The following is a 24,522-nucleotide window of genomic DNA, read 5'->3' as shown; positions in this document are numbered from 1 at the left end:
TTATATTTTTATTTATGGGAAACAAATGCTCAGTGAGTAAAACAGGGAAACCAGGGGTTTTTTGCTTGAACTCTGAGGAATGGGAGATATGCAACATAGGAAACATGCTGGTGCTGGTGGAGTGGTGGAAAGAAACTGGAAATATTTTGTCTTTCACTGCTGAGAGGTATAATAGGATCTAAAGTCTGCAAGTGATTTGTAAACAACAAATAGATGCTTTCCTAGGCAATATACTGCAGTTTAAACAAGAATTAATCCCAAAAAGTCATGTAATGTGTATTCTAAAGTAGATCAGAACAGATTATCACAATAGTCCATTCTGCTTTTATAATCTGGCTTTAAATAGATAAGCACTTTAAAAATAAATCAAGATTGCATATGAAGCAGGAACATGTCCCTATTTTTCTTTGGCCATTGCTTGGAGTGGAAGAAAATATATGATGGTTTATAATATTGAAATTGTAAGGAGTCTGGACAAAACAGTGTTATAATTAATTATGAATTTTTTATATCTAGGAGGCATGATAACAGAAAAAGAAACATTTAAGAGATTTTTAAAAGGCCAATACCTAACTATATAAATATAAGAAATAAATAGAGAGCCACATGAATAAGGAACTTTGCCTCTAATTCCTTTCTTTCTTCATTTAGATGTATTTAAATTTTTTTTGTCTTGGTTTTGCACCAATTTATTTCCTGACTATCAAAGTGTTTGCTAACTTCAAAGAAAAGTTACTGTGGTCTTCAGTAGACTCATGATAACAATGCTTGTGTAGGGACAGAATATACTTGCAACAATCCTTACACTTGTGTGGGCTAATGGAATAATTCAAGCCTCATGACAATGCTCACTATTTGCAAAAGAAGTCCATAAGTTAAATATTGTTCTGTCAGTGGTCATCAGTCAGGCTAAGGTCCACAACTCCATTCTAGGGCTTTTCCAGGGGAGCTGTCAATTCTGATTCAGTCCTCTCTCTGCAGCCTTTGGTTTAGCTGTTCCTTACTTTTCCTTCAAATTTCTCCTTTTGTCCCACTCTTCCTAGACTGATTAGTTTCACCTCTTGACACAGCTTAAGTGCAGATCTTCCTTTATTTACCAGACTCTTCAGCAAGCTTCTGTAGTTGGTCATTCTCTTCCAGTCCTTGGTTTGTGCTTCTTGTCAGACCCTTATCCTTAAGATTCTGGTTTCTGCTACCAACCCCTCCCATGAACCAACCCCATCTCTTCATTCTACCCAGGCTTCATCTCACTCTGCCCTCCATTTGTCAGGTAGCTCTAACTGGTCGCTTGACCCCATCAAACCTGGTAATAATTTCTTTTACTTCCTCTTCTTAAATCCTCAATCTCATCAGATTCCTGCTTCCAGTATCTCTTGCTAAGGAAAAGCTGAGTCTCTGAGAAACAAGACTTGTGACTCTCTTTAACAACTGAAGTGAGGGCCTGGTAGAGGAAAATTGGAAGTCTAGAAATTGTAACAGCAGCTATAATTGTAATAAAAAAAAGGAGAGTGACAGGGAAAGGAGAAGCAACAGGGTGTTCTTGACAATACAATTTGATTTAAAAATGATGAAACAAGACTTTGAATTAACAACTCAGGAGTTGCTCCTACCACTGCCACAGCCCTCGTACAACCTTGTGCAAGTCCCTTGGTGCCAGGTTCATTAAAAGATGTAGATATTGTCATGTACAACACACCAGTGCTGGGCTTTCAGCCCCTTGGTCCCTAGCACCTGCAGCTCTGTGTCATGCAGTCAGACTTTGTAACCACTACCCTAGGAGGAATACTTCAGAGAAAAAGACAACTTGAATTTCAGAAGCATTGAGTGTTTGTAAATTCAACTTGTCTCTCAAAATTTAAGGCCTTTTCTCAATATTCTCTCTGTATGTTAATTTCATTATTGACAAAATAATAACTGACCTTCTTGTGAGTGTTGTAAAGCATACTTTATTTATGCTTTCCTAAGGTCCCTCTACAGAAATGTTCTGAGTGCAAAGCACAGCTATAATTATGAGAAACACATTTTTAAAAGAGAAAAAAGGACACACAAAGGGATGGATAATATGATGAGTAGCTGTAAGTACCAATTCCATAGTCAGATTGTTTGTCTGTCTGCTGCTTTAGAGAGTCTGTTTACTGCTGTAGTCAAAAGCTGAAAAACTGTGGCAGGTAGCAGATGTACCAATTAATAACCTGTCAAGGCTGACAGATAGAATGGAAAAAAACCCAGCTCTCACATATAACTCCTGTGTGTTTTTTTTCTCCACATTTTAGGTCTTTGGGGGTCATGGGATACACTCTGTTTCCCTGGAGAGAGATGAAACTGCCTCATTAGCGTCTATCTTTCATGACATTAAGACGCTGCCTTTGAGATGCTAACTCACCTGTTCTTCTCCCAGAATCCTGAAGTGATGAAGTTCTTTAATCAAGGAATCTGGACAGCCAGCTGTTGGAAAGAAACAAAAATAGGCGTTTTAGAGCTTCCTGTCAGTGCAGTTCCAGCATAAAACACATAGATGCAGAGATGATAGAATATACAGATTACCTTAGATAAAGAAGATTAGAAAGATTAGCCATGGCTCTGCAGGCAGCAGAATACTGAAAACCATCTATCACATAATCCTTCCACATTTCTGAGCATGCTACCAAGAACACTTAGAAAGGTTATATTTCGAATATTTTAGCCCTTTCCCCAAAGGACTGCAAACAAAAGCAAGATGAAAAGGGCAGCACTGTCTGCCAGATACCGCCAACCCTTAGTATAAGCCAAAAAGCCTGTTAAAAGAGGATCTCACATCAAAACCTTGGAGCTGCCCAAAGCTGAATTCTGATTCACACAACAGGTTTGGATTCATTTCTAACAATAATACATGCTTTTCCTGATTCCCTGAGGGATTTAATAGGCCCCACAGATTGCTTTAATTTTGGCTGTCACAAATATAACCCATTTCACATATATATGGCGGTTACCTGCTGGTGTTAACACACAAACCAAGAACACAGGCAGAGGAGAGATTTACCAGAATTTTGCAATGAGATTAATTTTCAATCACTACAAACTTTCAGATCTGTACCAGCCAGTAAGAAAGAATATGTCTTGCTAACTGCCATGCACTTTAGTGACCTGCTTGGACTGTGGCTACCTTCCTGGCAATGAAATCCAAGGCTGCTGTACACCACTTTTTAAAATTACTTTTGAATACCACTAGACTAATTCCTGACAAGAGATGAAAGTACAGACTGTGAAAGCTATCTGGGCTTTACTATTTTTACCATAAATTGAAGCATTTCTTTGTTAGCAGAGGAAATTTTTTAAAAAGAAATTACGAGCATAGCTCCCCTCAGAAAATGGGAGGAACCGTGGTCTTTATCAACTTGGTTTTCTGCTGATGCTAATATAAATAGTTACTCTTAATTTCACTGCCATTAAAATAATATAAATTTGGAGTAGCTATCAAGAAGTCTCCACCAGCACCATGGTTTTACTCAAGGCCAATGAGACATGGCCTACACTCACATTTCCTGTTGGCATAGCTGTCTTAGGGATGCACAAGAAAAGGACTACACTTAAAATCAGCATAAATAAAAAGGCAAAAAACTAACAACAGACACAAATACACTAGGACAACTCTTGTATTTGCATAATTTTTCCACTTAGGGAACTGATTTAAATGTTACTCAAGTCAACCTTAGTAAATGTTTTATCTTCATTCAGGAGGAATAGGTGAAGAATGCACCATCTACATACCTTCAACACCAAACCCTTACAAAGGTAAGACAAGATTTGAAGTTGGCCCAGGTTTAAGGTTATAGTAAGAATTGCCTATTAATAAATTGTCTCTTACTAAATATTACTATTTCTTCCCATTTAATGAAACTTATGATATTCTTACAGGCTTCTTTTCACCCACCTCTTCCTCGTGCACAAAGGTATTCACATATTTGAGTGTGTGTTTTAGTGCTAAGTGATTATTTCTTAATCAGATTTTATTCTCCTCAACTTCTAGAACCACAACCTGTGTATTGCTTTTAAATTTTCTTTCTCATGTTCTCCATGCTGTTTTTTCTTTCTCAATGCACTTCACTTAATTGTCCTTGCTACTCCTACCACAGAATTACTGCTACACAGCACTTTCTTTTATTCTCACTGGGATTTACATCTCCATCCAACTCTGTCTCACTAACTTCTTGACCTGAGCTCTGAGTTGTAGTCTAGAACTCTTGTCTTTGTGTTTCAAACCAAATCTTATTGTATAAAATGGTTACTTTCTCTTAGCCTCAAGTTCTTACATAATTAGCAATGTATTTTCCTGCATGTGATTTTCCCTGAAAATATCTGCATTGATTGCATACTGCCATAGGAATTTCTAAGTGTAGAGGATATAATTATGATTTCATGTAATGCTGCCTGTTAATCTTTGACAGATGTTAGCTTTAGAACATCAACTAAACTGAATTCTGCTTTTTGGAGTTCTTACAGCTTCTACTTCAATCAAGTATTTCTTTCTTCCCTCTTATCCTTTCCCATTTATCATTCACTAAACTCCTTAAAATTGGAAGGTTTCCTTTTTCTTTCCTAGCAAGAACTTTTTCTCTCAATTTTCCTTGAAATCCGTTTTTCCCCCAGAAATACATCCTATTCTGCCTTCACACATAAATTATATAATCTCCCTTTTATGAACTCCTTGTATGCATCCTCTCTTTCTTCTATACAAGCTGGGGTTAAGAATGGATTCAGAGCAGCCCTGTCTAGAAGAACTTGGGAGTGCTGGGGGTGAGAAGCTGGAGATGAGCTGGCAAGGAGCACTTACAGCCCAGAAACCAAATGTGCCCTGGGCTGCATCCAGAGCAGTGTGGGCAACAAGAGGGAGGGGATTCTGCCCCTCTGCTCTGCTCAGACCCCACCTGCAGGGCTGCACCAGCTCTGGGGGCCCCAGAACATCAGAAAGATTTGTTGGAGTGGGTCCAGAGCAAGGTCACCAAGACCAGAGGGCTGGAGCACCTGCACTATTAGGAAACATGAGAGAATTAGGATTGCTCAGTTGGAAAACAGAAGGCTTGGGGGAGACATTATAGCAGCCTTCCAGAACTTGGAACTTATGAGAAAGATGAGGACAAGCTGTTTAGCAGGGCCTATGGTGGAAGGAAAAGGGGTAATGGTTTTGAACTTCAGGAGGGTTGATCTAGATAAGATGTAAGAAATCAATGTTTTCATGGTGAGGGTGGTGAAACACTGGAATGGGTTGTCCCATTCAAGATCAGTCTGGCCAGGGTTCTGAGAAACCTGACCCAGTTGAAGGTGCTGCTGCTTATTGCAGGGAAGCTGGACTAGATGACCTTTAAATGTCCCTTCCAACTCAAACTATTCTATGATTCTGTGAAAAACATGCATGTTTAAGTGTTACTAGCTATCCACTGCTGCATCCTCTTCCAAATGCAATATTTTGTATTGTCTGTTTTCAGAGACTTGCCCAACCCAGTTTTCAATCTTTTCATAGTTCAGATTTTCACTGGATCTTGCTTAGCTGATTATACAACAGATCCTGATGTTACTAGCAAAGAAAGAGAGCTTAAAACAGATGTCACTGTTGGCATGATTCTTCCCAGCAATGAGTGCAAGAATGTCAAATGCATACAATATTGAATTATACTGACACATCTTAACAGTCTGCTGTCTGTAAGAAGTCATCTGAGATAATCACATTTCAGAAGCAAAAATTTCAGGAAAAAAAAGAAATCTTCCTTTTTTTTTTTTTTTTTTTTTTTTTTTTTTTTTTATATATATATTTCTGGGCATATTTCAGATGTTTCCTATTTCTATTTTTAATCTTTTCTGTTAGTGGACCTTTGTAAAACATGCTTTAACACTGTATTATAATAATAATTACACATAAAACTGTTGAAAGGAAATAGTGCAAAAGCATGGACAATTGGCTTCAATCAGAAGCCAACACTCAGGACTGAGGACACCTGCAGACTGATAAAATGGCAGCTAAATTGCTTATTTGTTGCCTCTTTCAGCTCACATTCAAACCTGTTTCATATGTTCTCTGCTACAGTGACTGTTACAGATTCTTGCTAACTATGAAGACAAGATATAAGATAAAGATAAAAGATAAAACTGATGCAAATATTTAATAATTTTATACCAGTTTTAATTCTGTCATAGTTCCATTGACCTTAGAGCAACGATATACTTAAAATTAATTTAATGTTTTAGGAATAAGCCTAAATCTAAGCAGGAAAATAATGAAGGGATGACGCCCAGTTCAAAGGATCAGCAGCTTTATAAAGTCACAAGTAATTTCTTTGCCTCTATTTAAAGTTTTATTACTTAAATTAAATTTAAGCATTTTATTTGCTTCAACACATTCCATCATACACCAGTTTACTTATTTGAATAATTTTGTTGTTACTTCATTCCCATATTGCTTTATAATTTAACTCCAAATGCTGTACTTATGAATGAAAGGTCCATTTAAAGTTACAGAAATGTGTTACTGTAAACTTGCAATTTACATTGTGGTATTCTCTCCATAAACATATTTTTAATCTGTTCATATAAGTACATGTATCTCAAAGAGAAGAATAAAGAAGCAAGATTTAGGAAGGATGGTTTGATGTCTCCTGACATCATAAATACCCTGATTGCAATTGGTCTGAACACATATTTTCAGTTACACTTGTAATTAAACTATGATTCTAACTAGTACCAGTTTAATTACCCAAATCTTTACATATTTTTTCTCAGACAGAATTAGCTTCTGTTTTGTTTTTTCTTCTTTAAAATTATCCCTCTGTATGACATGTTCTTCTGAGAGAAGGCAAAGGAAAAATTAAAGCAAGCCTTTAGTGTTGCATAAAAAGGCAATGTCCAGAGCAGGGCTGTCCCAGTGCTCCTGTCCTGTCTACCAGCACCTGGATGGAGGTGCCCTGGCTGAACCACCCAGGGAATCAAAGAAAATCCCAAAATGTCTTCACTGACCACAGTTACAAGCCTATGTATATCCACTGCAGGGTTGTGTGATACATCTTCTCCCATATGCTTGCAGCATTATTTCATGTTTTGCATTTTAAATTTCATTTCCCCCCCCCCAAATGGTAGAGTTGTGTGAGATTCATTTCAATCAAAATGTTCTATATGAGTCTAATATATTCCTTGCATGCTTCCTTTATAGTTGATAGAAGGGGTACATGCTTTCACAGGGTAATTCCCAACATCCAAGATGGGCACACAAAAATATATCCCCTTATTTCCATTAAGTGAGGAGATTAAGGCAACTTGGAAAGACTTACACAAGTAACTTTTAGACTTTTAAAGTTACAATATTTGAATTTCACTCAACAGCTGCAATTCCAATCATTTCTACACATGCTTAACACTGGAGCATGCAAATTTTCCCCTCACATTTAGCTCCATACAAGCTAAGCACAGTGCAACTTCCATTTCTCTCACTTAGAATTTATGTCTGCATCAACACTTGTTAATTCTGAAAAGTACATCCCTTTTGTGGGCACTGAACATAACCATGCACGAATATCTATCAGTGTCCTTCAAAGGATATCTGTTCACAGTGCTAATTGCTAGACCAAGTTCACCATGGAAAATGTTTAAAAGACTTGAGAATAGCCACTTCATGCTTAGAAAATTAATGGATATGTTAGATTCTTTTTTCCTGACTTTAGGATAGGTATAAAAAATATTCTGTATTCAAAAACATAATCCTAAAAATCTGGCAGTGCAGCACTCCAATGGCAGTAGTGCCAATACAACAACAGTTATATATCTATGTATGTACAGATAGATATAGATAGATAGATAGATAGATAGATAGATAGATAGATAGATAGATAGATAGATATAGATATAGATATAGATATATATGCAAGTGCAAGCTGGCCTGCCATGCTGGAGTCAGACTAGACTTTCACACAAAATGTATTTGAAGTCTCATAACTAGTACACATTAATTTGTTATATCAGCTTCCCAGTGACAGAAATTTCCCAATATCTCCTCCAAATTGTTCAACTAACCAGAATATTTTTGTAAACCCTCACACCTTTCTGCTGTCTGCATCTCCTCCTGTGAAAAGCAATCCTGTGCTGGTGACAGTGGGAACTGACAGTGATTTCAAAGTATGAATTGACTTCACTGAGCTTGTGTTAATTAAATGTTTAGATGTTACAGGTGACCTTTACTCATTTATGATGTTCTGTGAATGTGAACAAAGACAAAACTAAGGAGAGTATCTGGAATGCATAAATATTTTACTGAAAAGAGAAAAAGATATTATGAAGAATATAAAATAGGTAATTTACAGAAAATAAGCATATAAGGGTATATTTGGAATACTGCTTGTTCACTGTGAAAAGATGTATTTTCTCACAGATCCTAAAAAAGGATATTACTATAGCCATTTTCCCTATTTTTTAACAACACTCATGAGCAATACTTTGGTAAATAGTAAATTATTGAGCTTTTTTTCTTGCTGCCCACATAATTTCCCCATGTGGACAACTTTAGAACTTCATTAATTTGTATATGTCCACTTATATTTACATTTGTATAAAAATTTTAATGTTTTAAAAAAGAAACGTCATAAAACAGTCGTAGGAATAACCTGTCATCTCAAGTCCCATGCCTTACATCTGCAAGTCTGAAAATGCAGAGTATTCACAGGAGGACACAGCTTCATCTGGAGCACCAATTATTACTAACCATTATTAATCACAAAATCACATGTCAGACTCAAAATCCTCTCATTAAATCAGTCAGCTGTATGTTTGACAAGTGGGGGAAAACCCTTTAGTACCAAATTTCTTGCACTGGACACCTTATAATTGGTGTAAAAAACTACCTGTCCAGCAAAACCAAATAAAGTAAACTAAAAAATTACATGTGATTCTTTACTTGTACTCATGTCATTTTAATAATCACCAGTTTGTAGATGATATTTTTCTGTATAGTAATCTAGATTAGTAGATATACAAATATATGCCCAAAGCAAGACACATTAGAGTGCTTCAATAGTATAGATTTGTTTTGGGGGAAAATAAACCTAAAAAAACTTATTTCAAAAGTAAGAATTCTTGAATTCTGTCTTTTCAAAGTCAGCAGACATGTATTTAGACTGCAAAACTCAGCTCTGCACTTGGACAATGCTGAACCAGAGATGACAAGCAATGCTTGCATGTGGTTTCTGTACCCAGAGGTCAACATGGTGGAGATCTTTCCTCTAAGTCCTTAAATATCTCTCTAAAACTACAAATGGTGGGACAGTTCTGCAGCTCAAGCAAACTATCACAGCAACAATGAAGTCAATGGTGCTTACAGGTATCTGTACCAACAAACAAGCTGACTATGTACAGAAAATGTAATATTTTGTTGAAAAGACTGTGTGCCAATAAAGGATATATTTAATTGCTGCTTTTTCAAAGGTCAATCTGCAACAGGATACCTAATCTCTTAAAAAAAAATCAGAATTGAAGCACCATTTTCTCTTCATTAATGACGTCATCAAAAAGTATCATGTAAATTTGCCTTTTTTTTATTGACTTCTGATAGCTGAAGTCAGTAAAAAGACCTATACATTATTTGGCTGTCAAAAAGGCTGCTGAAGTTATTAGTCAAGAAAGTTTCATGAATGCTGGATTGTCAGGACAAAATACCTGTCCTGTTCTAACCAGTCACTAGAGATGTTAGATGTTAGTTGCCTAGCTGAATATGTTACATCTTTGTGTGCTCCTAAATTCAAAACCCTCCAAAGACACAGAGCACATCTTTTATCTCTCATGAAGTACTTGTGAAAGAATTCTGCAAACGGACTGCAACAGAGTTGGGAAAGGATCACAAAAAGTGATTGTAGCAAATTCTGCTGGTCTGGCTCTCTCACATTGCACACAACTATGGCTTTCACTGTGCTGTTACTCACTGCTTTTTTTAATGATGCTTTAAAGCCAAATGACTAGAGGTAATGAACCACATTAGCCATTTTCTGCTAAGGTCTTTCTTTTAATCTTTAGCACAAAAAATATCAGCAGGAATATTGACCTGCCATTTCAGTTTAGAACCTACTTCCTTGCTTCCTTTCTGCATATTTAAAACAACATTTAAACCACACTTGAACAAGTAATGTTTAGTCGCATCAGCATTCAAACCCTGAACTGCTTTGAGTTCTGCAATGCCAGCAAGCCCTGCTTGTTATTTCTGGCAGTTTTTTGTATACTCTGCACTGCTAGGTAACAAACTGTTGAAAGAGTCTTTCAGAGGGGGAAAATTTTCTAAGAAATAATATTCAGTATTGCCCAAGAGACTGAGACTTCAGGGCAACCACGCCATAGTGCAAACATATTTGATGAATAGTCTGTACCATCTGCTTGCTCAATATTCCAGTTTAAATTATAGGTGTAAATTCACCCACACAATTCTCAGTAAAGTCAGTGAATACCAAACTCATGCAACACAACAAATTCCATGCTGTCTATCTGTAATGAGAAATTGAGCTATGACCTTTACTGCTCACATACAGAAGCTCCAGAAGCAAAATCATAAAGGAAACTCCCTTCTTCCCATGCAAGTGGGAAGATTTGATTATTGCCAAATTAAATTTTACAGAAAAAAATTTTTTAAATGCTTCTCAATTAACAGAAGCAATTTCTACAGTTTCTTTACATCAAAGAGGACAAGTCTAGGGCTGCTACCATAAGCAGGGGATTTTATATTTTTTAGTTGAGATACAAGAGTGCTATTTTAAACTTCTTTTGGAAGACTCACACCTTCTACCATATCAACCGTGGAAGTGAAAATCTCATTGCAGGGATCTGGCCTGAAAGGAGCTCTTCACTCTCAGTTTGCTAGGTTTTTAGCTCTATCAGCTCAATTCATGAAAGCTCATCTTTTATTCAAAAAGTAGTTGAAATCTCTAAAGAAAACTCTGTTCTCTCAAATTCCCACCTTCATGCTGGCACTGGCCTTTGATGATGATCAGTACCTTTGAGAAGGGAAGTGAGAGGTCAGGAGCTTTCAGCATGTGGTGGAGACTTTATGAGAGAGGAGATTGTCTTCTCAGGGAAAATCCAACTATCCCTGAATAAAACTCAATACAAGGCAAAAATAACTATGGAAGAATTTCATTTGCTAGTTACTGAAGGGTAAATCCTTAAGAGATTCCAATTTCTGAATCCAGAACTAAGCAAGTATAATATAGAAATGCTAAAAGGTTTCTAAGCTGAAATTAAACTAAAGCTCATGCAGATGTTTTCCAGTTGATGGCTCAATAACAGAAATATATTTGTCATGGTAAACAGTATTGTAAAGCCCAAATGTTGAGAATCAGATTTGGGAAGTAAATATTTATCCTTTTTCCTTCTAAAAGCTGAATTAAGGAAAATATACCAAGTGAGGTTATTACTTGACTATGTAATTTAGAATAAAACCACTGCAACATCAAGAAAGATGTGGCCAGGTGCCAGAAAACCAAAACAGCTTTCCATATCTTTTTAATTCCAAAACTACTGTTTAAGGATATTAAAATACAAATTTTAAAGGTGATTTTCTGTCCAGAGTACAGGAAAATCAATATGCCAAGCTAAAAAAAAAAAACAACATGCAGAAAAACCAAGATGCACACATGCAGGTCTCACTCTCTTACACATGCATAAGCATGCACAAAATTACTATTGGAGAAAGGACAATGGCAAACAGTATCCAGTGACCCAGAAACAGCATTGCTTTTCTTTCAAATTTTGCATTTCTTTTTTTTTTTTCCCAGGATATGACATCATTCTGTATAAACAGTATAGAAAAATGCTATTCCTTTAATCTATGAAGCATTTATAAATCTTCAACATGAGCCTTTCACTGAGAGCTTAGACAAATATTTAAATTGCTACATAAATGACTCAGACTACAAGGCAAGCCCAGGCTACTCTAAAAATAAATGTTCATGGACAATAAGCCCATCCAACCAAAAGAGAATTTTAAAAAGCCACAGAATATATAATGTCTCTCAGAATAGTACCGACATATCTGGATGAGTGGCTATGATTTGCTCTTTTTCATGGAGATTTTAAGACAGAAAATGATTTCTAGAAGTCTGAAGAATGAAGCGATTGTCTAAAAGTGACCTGTGCTCTTGTGAAGGAGTTAGAATCTTAATTGACACATAACTGTAATATTTTTCTTCCTCCTTTGTAGCAGCAATACATGTGTGCATATCTTGCTGTTCTCTGTGAGGGAACATGGAAAAGTTCCACTTATGAAATGAGGACAGTTTTGCATTTCACCATAATCAGATCAAATAGGGCAGGTGGCAACTCTGCAGGCAACATAATTTTCCATAATTATGGAAAATGCCTGTGCTCAATACAAACTGTCCTTCTAGTCTTGAGGTCTGATAGGACATCACAGTGCAATCTTTTTACATTTTACTGGCAGCTCAGAATATAAAAGTCCACTGAGGGGGGGGGGGACTACATACTGCTCTCATTTTTTTATCTGTGCAAATCCAGACAAATAATACATATGTTCTTCAATATTTGCTCTAACATAAGAAGCAGAGTGTTCCTGAGAATGTAAAAGCTGGTCTGGGTTGAAACTTAAATACAGAAGAAAAAGTAATTAAGTCACGAGGCAGGTTTAAATCTAATAACATTGTGTGAGACAGGCTAATCCTGCATTACAAACAGTGATTCGTGTTTCTACTGTAAAAAACCTGACAGGCAGGCATAAATACAAGAGCTCATACTGTCTGTTCATCTAACAGAAAAGAATTGAAACGACCTGAGAGATTCCCCAAAGAGAAAGTGTTAAGGATTTTTCTGATTTTATATTGATATACTGGCCCTATATTTGAACAGATCGCTCATGATGAATAGCTGGCAAAATGCATTTGAAATAAGCTGAAAATGTAATGCAAAATTCTACTCCACATTAAAGGGATGATACAGCCAGGTTCATTTAGAATATTACTCCTCTGAAGACACCCCAAGCACTACAATAACAAATGTTATATCAAAGAGGCACTCGGCAACAAACGCAATATGAGTCTCTGTGAGGCAATTTTTCAGTATGTCAGAATTATAATATCACTCCGAGGAAACAAATTAAGCAGCACAAACTTGGCTGTTGGGATCACTTTATTAGAAGTACAGTGTTTTCTCATAAAGAATGCTTTCCTTTGGATCTGTCAATGAGATGGTCTATCTGTTTTATTGGTGCACAACTTCATATTTGCCTATGAAATAAAAGAAGCACTCTTTCTGCCACATTACAAAAAAAAAAAAAAAAAAAAAAAAAAGAGAAAACAAAAAAAATTCTCGATCATTTTTTTACTCTACAGCTGAAGTCCATCCCAATGTGGGCTTTTTTTATCAGCAGAACTAAACACTTTAATCATAAGGGATAAGGGACCAAATTATTTCTACCTGGCAGAGGAATATCTATTTTTAAAAATGCATAGGTTTCTGCAAAATATTTTTAAAAATTCTGCTCTGGTTAGTCATCATGCTGATATAAAAATTGATTAAATTTTTTCCCTTGTGCATAAAAGAGAAAACAGCCCTTGCCAGGTGGACAGGCCACAGGCTCTTCCAATGAGTCAGAGGAGGCTGTGCTTGCACTGTAGTGATAAAATTCCAAGGCTGTCACAATTTACCTAAAGCTCAGTGTCTGCAGTGGACCAGGAACACAGTGGGAAATGGATGTGCTTTGCTATGTGCAGGGCAGGAGAGAACCCCCACAGCTCAGCATTATGCCATCAGACTCATTGCTCTGCTGAAGTGAATTAGTGCAAGCAATTTCACGAGATTACGCCAGCAACTTGGTACAGAACAGCTGCCACACCACACTACAGGATTCTCCCTCTGGTTTTTACTTACATGACCACGAATAACTTCTGAGTTAATCCAGAGCAACAGAATCTATCCTTGGTCTTTATCACTTTACACAGAGATATGCTATGCTTTATAATTAATTGGTCTTTAAACTTTTTTTAAACTAAAAATAATTCCATTAGCACAAGCCCAATAGATCTTCATTAAATCAGACATTCTATACAATGCTATTTCTTCTGATATTTGAATTACTTTCCATATCTAGACCATGCCCATTATTTCCCTCATCTATACTTTTTTTTTCTGTATTCCTTTAACAGTGTGGAGTTTGTAAGATATGAGCCTGAAGACAGAACAGATAGATGGGTGTAGGACAAAATTTCCAATCACAAAAAATAAAAAAATAAAAAAAATAATAAAAAAAAAAAGAAAATAAAAATTTATACTGTGGGATTCTGAACTGACAGTTTTTCATTATGAATGCTGATGCAGACACTAGAAATCGAGACTACAATGTCTCTGAACTTGATGCTAACCTTTAATCAGGTTGATATGCCAAGTAAGTAAGAACTGCTGTCCCCCCAGGAACCCCTTCTGCCTCCCACATGTACAGCTCCTCTTTGCCCAACAACAGAGAATCAGAGCTCAGATATGAGTGTCCTTTGTTTCTTCTTTTCTTTTACAAAATGGAAAGTCAAATTATTGAAACTAATGACAAGGTTCAGCTTTTTTTCCCCCCTCATGCCATTAAAATGCTCACTTGACTTTGCTTCATTTCAGGAGATCACTGAGCTGCAGTTGTAAAAAAATAACAACATTAGGTCTCATAGCTTGTACATTTACGTTTTGACACCACATTAACTATTTTTTCCTGTAAAGTACTTCTAAGCAGTCATTTATATGTTAAGTACTGAACTCTGTATCCCTTTCTGCCTTTCAATATTACACTGCTTGCTATGTATTTTCCATCTGTGTCTGTTATGTCATGGATCAGAAATTCACTCCATATACTTCTGTCTGGCTCCAGAATACCATCATGCATGACATTTCAGAGGCACTTTTTTCCTGACTGAGAATTATTGGATATACAGCTATAAAAGCATACATAAAAGCTAAAAGACCTTAGAAATACTTGGAGGGGAAACAAAACATCCCTTAAGCATCAAATTGGTTGGAAATTCTTCATGCTGCTCTTCTATACCAATTCCTGCAGGATTTGCTTTCTATTGTAGCTTAGCTCCTGTCTGCTTCAGTAAAAAGATTGTCAATTATGATAAATGATTCTGTATGGCAGGATTTAGACTCACACTACAGAAAACTATATCTAATGAGATTATCTGATTCTTTCTTAAGGATCAATAATTTATTTATAGGCAGGGGCCTCAAAGGTTAATTTTTAGTGCTTTACTCACCAAGCTATCCAGCACTCAAATGACTTGTCAGAGACACACAATCAGAACTGGCTAATCCACATCAGCTTGTTTAAAAAAACTGTCAGATTAACAAATCAATGATACTTACACACTACGAAATTGGTTTCTACTTAAAAGCTGACTGGATTTACACAGTTTACATGCAGCACAAATCCTGTTTTCATGTAATTTAGCAAGGATTCTGGGCAAAGTGATTCTCCCTTCTCTTGTCAATTTCCAAGACACAAACTGGCCAGCAGAAATCCTACTGCAGTTTGATGGATGTCTATTGAGGGAAACGGGAGGAGGGGAAAAAAGAGAAAAGTGGATTTTTGATGTTTGCCTATAGATTGCTGTCACTGATCATTTTCCTATCTCTGCTTCCACAGATACCTGTGACTTCCCATTTAGAGAGTTTTCCCTTGCTTTACTGGTTTTACCAAGAAATATGCCATGCCTAACTTGTGGCACATTGATGCTACATTCATTCAACAGCCCATTGCAGGGGTTGCATGAATGGAATAGCTACAAGTGCTACATTCATGCTTTTTTCACCCATTTTGACATTTTAATTCTGCTCACACCTCTTGCAGTCATTATAAGAGAGTCAAACCCATGGCTGCCATCAAGCAGTCTCTGGCCCTGAATGCAAAGTAAACTTTGCTGCAACAAATTCTTTGCACGTGTCGTTTCTCTCTCTGTCTTTTTCCCTTTCTAGCTATGTATTTATAGCTCTCCTTTGAAGGTTATGGAGCATTATCTAGTTTTATTTTTATTTTTTGTTACTTCGGGATTTTGATGGAAAGTGGGTTTTGGGAGCACAACACACTTCATATCATTAGGACTATATCCACCTTCACTGGGAAGATAACAAATCAAGGTGGCAAATATCTGAAAGGTACAATGACATTTTTTGTGCAATGGTCAGTGATTAGAGCAGTTGTGGTATAAAACTGATTCAGATGACAGGGGCTTAATCAACTGGAACTCCAGCAACTCTAGTAATAGTTTTCTAACTTCTTACTATACCTGGAAAATATCATCAGAAGACAAACATAAATATTTGCAATGAAAAAATGTACCACAGTGTCAGTTTGCATTTTTTTCAGTCTTGTATCTACAGATCCTACTGAACTGAAGGTTAATGCTAACATTCAAAGACAGACTGTGCATAATCTAAGAGGACATGCGACATTTTTATGTTTCAGGCTAATGCTTTGTGTCTTTGTTCTTCAGGACAGTCTCATAGAGAAAAGTAAGCTAATGTCATTGACTATCTCAATATTAAATAGATAAATAAATAAACAGAGACAAAGCAAAACACAGCTGAAGTGGCTGAAATAAGTGGCATGTACACAGTACAGTAAACAATTCTGCTGAGCAGCCTACTAATTTGTCCCAATCTACCACAACCAATTACTCCTGCCTCAGAGACTCCTTATCTCAGATTTTCCAAGCCAGCTACCCACTATTTCTTGATAAAAGACATAGCAGTATTTCAGAAAATTGCAGATTAGATAAAGAAGAAACCCAGTGTTAGAAGTAATTGCCTGCATTTTTTCCCTCAGCTATCCAATCCTCCATCCAAATAGTTGAAAAGCTACCTTCCAAGTTAGGTCTCAGTAATCCATCTGTATTGGCTACATAATAATAGGCTTGACAATATTGTAGAGCCGTTGTTCTTAGCATTACTGTCAGCTAGAAAAAGATGGGAAAATAATCTTTGAAAGGTCAGCAAGAGCAAAAAAGGACTGTGTTGAATTGGACCCCCACAATACTGGCTGGACATAACACACACATTCATGACAGAGTTATAACAGTAAGCTCCACAATGTACAAAGGGTAGAAATCATTCAACCCTGCTTCTTCCTCCTTGCTCTTCCTCCTCATCCCTCTTCTGGGAAAGAAAAGGTATTTTTGGTTTGGGAGAAGCTGGGGCTGGCTGTAAGTACTATAGATAAACAAATGTACTGAACCTAACACAAAACCCATCTCTCAGTACCCCATCTCTGGCACAAGTCAGTAACAGATGCCATGAGAAAGGCATGATAAGAAAAGGGTTAAATATGTTGTATTTCATCCTTATTTGCACACTGTCAATTAGGGACATTCTTCGATAGACAATGCACTCAGATCCCCTTCCTCCCTCTTGGGAATTCTCCATTAATGTATCTAGTCACTTTGAGAACCCTGAATACTTTTGATCTCTCCACTTTCCTTAAGCATTGAGTTCCATAATTTTAATTTGCAGCTTCCTCCTTTTGCTTTATATATGCTACGTTATAGTATGGTTCTCTACAGTTCTCACATTATAAGAATGGATAAATTCCTACTACTTTTTTCCATTTCCCTTATGATTTTTAGAAAACTTAATCACATCTTTATCCAGATGACTCTTGTCAGAACAGAAAAATAAGCATTTAATCACACAAAAACTACTCCTTACCTCCAGCCATCCTTGCTGCTCTATGTTTAAATGATAGCTGGTACTTTCTTTTTTAGACACAATAACCAAAACTGCTTTTGGAATGTGCAGAGCAGACTGCAATCTTGATTTTCCATGCAGAAATGACATGTTGTCATTCCTAAAGTTCCTAAGATCTGATCCTTTTGATTTTCATCTAGTGTTCAGATGATATTTTCAGCGAACCACCCAAACAAGAGGCCAAACAAATGAGGCAGCAGATGAGGGACCAGCGCCACTCTTCTGCTTTTGCCCTTGGACACTCCAAATGATGTCACCTCTGCTTCCTAAGATGCTTTACAGGAAAGCCTGTTCAAAAACACCAGCAGTGTCATGCTGACAGTCAGCTCTGTAAAACTGAATTGCTTTGTTACTCCACCCTTGCACCTGGGCAGTGCAGCAGCACCCCTGCAGCCAGCTCGGGATGTGGCCATGTACTCCATCAGCCTAACTCCCCATCAAGGCTTTACCTCAGCTTGGCCGAGCACTGGGACTTCCCTGGTGATCCCAGGGCTGTGGCTAACCCTGCCTGGCATGCCCCACTGGCACAGCACTGCCTCCCTAATGCCCCAGAATCTGTGCTGCAACATGTCCTGCCAGCAAGTAGTGTCTAGACAAGACTGCAGAGTGCCTTACCTAGTCTCTAAAGGAATTAAGAATGTGGGAGCTAAGCTGTGGTGTGAGGTAGAAGGGCAGGAAACAAAATGGACATATGGCTGATAATCCAAAACTAACACAGGAAAATGAACAACTAAATGCTTTTATCTGAAAGTTGAAATCAAGGGACAAAGGAGCAGAATAGCAAACAAATAGGTAGAACAAAGAAAATTACCATCACCTTCCTTCTTTTCATCTTTCAAAGGACAAAGATTTCTCTAAGAGCACTATATTTACCCTGTATTAAGTAAGCTTGCAATTTTCCTCATAAAAATCAGGCAATAACAAGAAAATTACAAGGATCGTCTAATTTTCTGACAGATGAAATGGCACAGGATTGGCAATTCAACACTAGACAATAACTGATGTTCATTGTAATTTCTCCACTGTGCCCAAAACATGTTATTAAGCTATGTAAGAAATGAGTAGGGTAAGTAACCCCTAACTACACAACATTCACAAAGGCACTGTATTCTGTATAGGATATGTCAGGTTCCTGTCCGTCCATCAATGCAAAAAGAAATGGAGACATAAAGCACTTTTGCATATGTCCCTTATAGACTTGAATTTCAAAACTATGAAGATTGTTCTCTCTCTATACCCCAGATGTGAAATCCTGGAGCTTCATAAAGAGACAAAGCTCCTTGCTCCTGTGCATGCACCATGCTGGAGCACTTGATTTTTAGTAGAGCCTGTACTGAACTCATGCAGAGACAAAGAAAAATAAATTGTGTGGTGCCCTGTTTTCTTCTCTGTGCTAGGAGAAACAAGGACTTCAAACCCAGACAGCATTTGGCCCTCAGCAGGTTTGGTTTGTGGGTTTTTTTCATCTGTTGTCTTCTGAGGACAAGCTCTTTTTTGATTACAAATCCTGATTATGTAAAGTATGCTGCACCTAGCTGTGCAAAGGTGATACATTAATTTTTATTTATATTATAGCTAGTCTGAAAGCCTCCTTTCTGTTAATAACCCCACTATGCCAAATAGTGGGTGAACATGTCACATTAAACAGATGATACAGTCATTTGTGTGTCTACAAGAGGATGCCATGTGTGACAGAACGTGTGGAACAGAATGCATGGCAGATTCCCCAAGGGAGAGGCCCAAAGCACAACAAGAAAGCTGCCCATTCTTTTGTGCTGTGGATATAATGACCAATGCAAAACTGGGATTTTAACTTTGTCTCTCAGCACTGTAAGCTCTGAGTTTGGCCTCACTTGGTGATCTTACATTAAAAAAATATATTACCTTGCCAAAGATAATTCTCCAACTACTCTTTACAAACAGAAAACCATAAATCCCATGTCTTGAACTTACAGAATATATATACCAACAATCTTCAGCTGACTCAAAACTGTGTTTGACAATGATAAGCCACTGCTGCCAGGCCATTACCTTGGGAACCTCAACTGAAGGCAATGACAATTGCAAGTTCAAACATCTGGCTCTGAATCCTCACTTTATGACTTTGTGAGAAAAGAACAGCCACAGCTGCATGACAAAACATCAATTCCCTATTTTCTGACTTTTCTCTTCAAGTCTTCACAGTATTTAAATACGGCTCACTCAACATTAATGTATGCATTATATAAGATTAAAAAATACAAGATCTGCCTCCCAAAAAATCTTTTATGGAATGTATTAATGTACATGTTACTCAAGAGACTGAAGTCTTATGCTTAAGATAAGACCCTACAAGAACATAAAAGTTTAAATTAGCAATTTCTGTGTGCTAGGTATAGCCTGTTTCTTTTTCCTTTCTTTAATTAACCTGGCTTATTTACCTGGCTTGCTGGAAAAGGAGTTATTAGAGTCCAGCCATTACTAGCCCTGAAGGTTTCACAAAAAGCCAGAGAAGGCCATTTAAGTACCAGCTCTCATTATTCTGCTTTGCAATATAACTATTTTTAAAGCAAACTTTAGGACCTGAAGCTTTATTTTAGACATAATTTCATTAATAAATTGCTTCATTGTTAGCATGCAATCTGAAGTTGATTTGGTCTGTAATATTCTCCTGCTATCATTACGATAAGTCTGAGTTCAGTACTCAGAAATGAACTCTCCCAATTTTGAAGGAAGTGGGGCTTTGCTGGACAGGAGGGTAGATCATAACCCCAGCAGCCAAAATAATAATTTGTAGCTAGCGAACAAAGAACACCAAATGGGGATAGTTTCAGTAGGAAATTTGATGGTAGTTGCACAGGACAAGGAGACAGGGATTGAAGCTTATAGGAAAAAATAGAGAACACTGAAGACACACTAGCAGCAAAGCTATTTTTCATGTCAGGTTTTCTTTAACCTGCAAACTCTCAGGGCCAGACCTATTAGCACACTGATCGTGATGCCTTGACCCAGGCACTGGCACTGGACATTGCAGGACTGTAGCCTGTATTTTCCTGAGAAACAAGGCCAGAAAGCAGATGGGTTGCACTGAGGCAGCTGCAGCTACCAGCATCCCACTGACACAAGGAATGATGCAGAACAAGGGGGCTGTGCTGAGACACAGCTGTAATCAGAGAGATCTCACTGACAGTAACATTCATACAGTATTTGGGGAGACATCCAAAGACAGAAGAGATGAGTGCACATCTCCCAGGTGTAAATGGCCCCTCTGCAGGGAAAAAATGTGGTCACTTTGCTGGTAGAGTGTTATACTCCCTAGTAGGAATAGATATGTGGACAGAAGTAGTAAGAGGCAAAAATTCAATGAAGAATTGGTGACAAGCATGAAAGTGACGAAAGCAGTCCCTTGCCATTTATGCTAGATACACAGATCATGTGCTGCTTCTCAGAAGCATGAGACCACTGAAAAATTGCTAGAGCACATACAAATGAGCTCTGTCCTTGCCCATGTTGGCCTCAAAGGACATGAGCTGTCCAAAATGTATAATGATCTTGGGAATATCAAAAGGGTTGGAGTGTCTCTAAGAACCCATGAAGAGATGGCAGTTCTGGGGCTATTCCCATTAATCTTTTTGGAGAAGTGTCAAAGATCAGATAAAGATAGATATGATCCAGAGGTAAGTATAGGTGGTTTTGACAGGAACATTAGTTCTCTCAAGCATGGAGTGGTGTTCCATGACCATGGCTTCCCCAAACATCATCTCAGGATAGTTAAAGAAATGGATGAACCAAACTCAGAACTTGCTGCAATGAACTTTGAGGACTCAGGGAGAACAGGTTTGCCTAAGTAAAACTAGAGAAAAGCATCTTCAAGTCCTTGACTTATGAAAAATAATAGCAAACTTAAATAGCTGGACTGACAGTACACTCAGTGTTGACAAGATCCTTGCCCCTAAGAAGAATTTGGCTGACCTATCACTCAAGATCCTCTGTGAAATCCAACTGACGGTGATAGCTGCAGGGTCTGTGTTCAGTGTTTTTCATTTCTCCATATTTCACATGCAATTTTTCTAACAGTGACAAATATTAACATTTGTGCACACACAATGTACAGTTCCACTCAGGAGGACTGGGAATGAAGTGAGGTATTAAGAGGTTCAGTCCTTCCCCTTCCACCCCTAACCTCTACAGCCAACCAAAAGCTAATTTATCTTATGGCACGATTCTGAGCAGCCTATGGAGACTATTTTCATTTTTTCCACGTGCAGTGTTTTAAATATGTTTTGGCATTAAGAGACTGCTCAGCATGCCTTAAACAGACACCCCTTTTCTACTCATTACTCCCTAGAGTCTCTGATGGCAGTTCCACAGCTCTGTGCCATCAGCCAGGAAGGGAAATCTTAGCTGACTACATGATGTCACCTCAATTTCACACTCTGATGAGGGCCTGGATGTGCTGCATGACAGCACCTCGACATTTTAAAAAGATAAAAACACTGCTGTTGTAGAAAAAGGTAAATGGAGATCATCAAATACAAATGTGAGCTGCATAGTATTTCTGAATCCCTTATCTCTACAAAACATACAGGTTTACCTATCACTGAGGAAACCACTTTTTCAGTCTCTGCAGAAAAGGATGTGCAAACATTTATTTGCATGTCTAAATTCCCTTTCATGTGTATTATATATGTTTTTTTAATGAAATTACATTTGTATCACCATAAGGTAATACACTAATAAATATTTAAAAGGAAACATCTATTGGAAGGGCGTATCACTGACCTAAAGTCATTCAGTAATGATAAACTTATAATGGATTTAAAATAAATGTGTGGAATGAAATCACAACAAAAAGAAAATTGAATATTCATCCCCTAAAGAAGAAATAAAAAACCCCCTATCAATATACAGCAAGGTAAGCACTCCAGGACTTCAACTAAGTAAATCCTGGCCCTTATATCCAGAAGTATGATTCTAATCAATAATCCACAGCATTTATGTGTAAAGAAGTCCAGAGGGCTGCAGTTGCCTCACAAGAGCTCTGGACAGAAATAAATCAGGACTTTGCCTTATGTGAACTGGGATTTGATGTGACCTTCATGCTGCAGCCCTGTCAAGCTGTAGCAATGATGAATTCAATCAGACAGCTATTAGACACTGTTCTAATTTAGACATAGCAAAACCTATTGAGTAATGTCAAATGAAACAAAAAGCAAGACTGGAGTGTGAAAGGGCTTTAGTTCCCTTTAGGTAAAATTCAAAGGACTTTGTAACATCAAGGCCTTGCTGAGCTGGGCATGAAGGCCTTGGAAGTGATGAGGCAAACTATCGACTGAATATGGTATAATCCTGTCACAATCCTCAGAGGAAGCTTGAAATTTCTACAGGGATAGTGGGTTTTTGCAAAGTTTTGAGCTAGGCAGTAAAAATAATTTTGAAAGTTTGCCTTCGTTTTGCTCCCTTGTCAACAATACCTAAAAGATTAATTCTTAAGCAAGAAACATGTGAAGCAAAGCAGAATTTATGTCAACAGTGTTTAATCACCTCAGTCAAGACCATTCCCATGAAGAATACTGGAGTAATTTTATGTGCATCAATATCTATATAACCAAAAAGAAATGGGACTGAAACTTTCTCCCTGAACCTAAACTATTTTCAATCTTTTAACACAGGGCTGAATATGTTCCCCAAGCCCCTTCAAACCCTTATGTGGAAAAGTTCAGGATATGGTCCAGTGTGAAAGATCTGAAACTTATAAGAGACTACAAAGCCGTTCCTAGAATTGACTTTTCAGCTACACACTGGCTCAGTGATATCCAGTTTCACTCCTTCAGAATTTTTAAGACAATAGAGGATGTTTGAAGATAGAAAACAAATTTCTGCTGATCAGATGTGATCACTTTTTTAGCCTGCGCCAGATTGGAGAAAGTCTACAAAAGAGTCCTGGTCTAATAGAGGGATTAAATGGAGGTTGGAAATAATTATAAGGACAAATTCTGTCTAGAAGTGACTTTAAGGTTTTAAAAGCAAATGCCTGCTGGACTCACCATGAAACTTAAATTGTCCTTGTCCTAAGTCATAACAGCACAGCTATTAGGATGGAATAAATGACATGATGCCAAATGCACAAAATAAGTTCCAACAAACTATGAGATCCCAAAAGATCAGAAGTGAAGGAAACAGGAGCTGTAATCCTATGAGGATTACCTCTTGCTGGTTGTGACAATTCATTGGAGTGCAGAGCAGGTCTGCATGGAGCTGATCCAGCTGAAAAGCAGTGGGACTCATTCAGCCTTTTAAAGACCTCAGGTAATCTAAACCAGATGAGTCAGTCTCTGTAGAAAAGAGACACCATTGTGAGCAATTTGGGTTTGAAATTGCTTAAATGGTCTTTGCAATGTTTGCTAAACACTGTCAAACTAGTCAGAACCTCAGCTTTACTACAGGAAAGTGCAAATCTAGACACAAACATTTCTGTGCTTTTGTCAGAAATTATGCCTCAGCATAATTTTTCAGGACTAATCTGCCTGACAACAAGTCTACCCAAGAGAGCTTCAGCAGGTCTCACAACCTGTTGATGCTAGATCAATATTATCAGGACTGCTAATATAGATAATTTTGCTGGGCCAATGAAAGCCTGACAAAACCCCTGGACATTTAAGACAAATTCTAGGAGATCAAGAAATAGAAACTGCTTTGCTTCTGTGAAACAGGTTCTATAGCAACATAGGTGGCACACTGGCTACTTCTCCACTTTTAAAAAAATGTGATGGCAATTTATATAAATTATCAGAATGGGTCCTGGTGTATTTC

At 37.5% G+C, this 24,522-nt stretch overlaps 1 protein-coding gene across 1 annotated transcript in view; it reads right to left on the bottom strand.

Annotated features, from left to right (window-relative positions):
• PRKN (parkin RBR E3 ubiquitin protein ligase) overlaps window positions 1-24,522 on the bottom strand; it is a 652,741-nt gene that overhangs the window by 116,584 nt on the left and 511,635 nt on the right. The window contains exon 8 of the mRNA XM_056488202.1: window positions 2,384-2,445. Within this exon, the coding sequence (XP_056344177.1) occupies window positions 2,384-2,445 (62 nt within the window). The remainder of the gene's footprint in view (window positions 1-2,383; window positions 2,446-24,522) is intronic.

The sequence above is a fragment of the Oenanthe melanoleuca genome, chromosome 3, assembly GCF_029582105.1.
Source record: "Oenanthe melanoleuca isolate GR-GAL-2019-014 chromosome 3, OMel1.0, whole genome shotgun sequence".
Taxonomy (NCBI): Eukaryota; Metazoa; Chordata; class Aves; order Passeriformes; family Muscicapidae; genus Oenanthe; species Oenanthe melanoleuca.
This window is presented reverse-complemented; position numbering and strand designations above follow the sequence as displayed.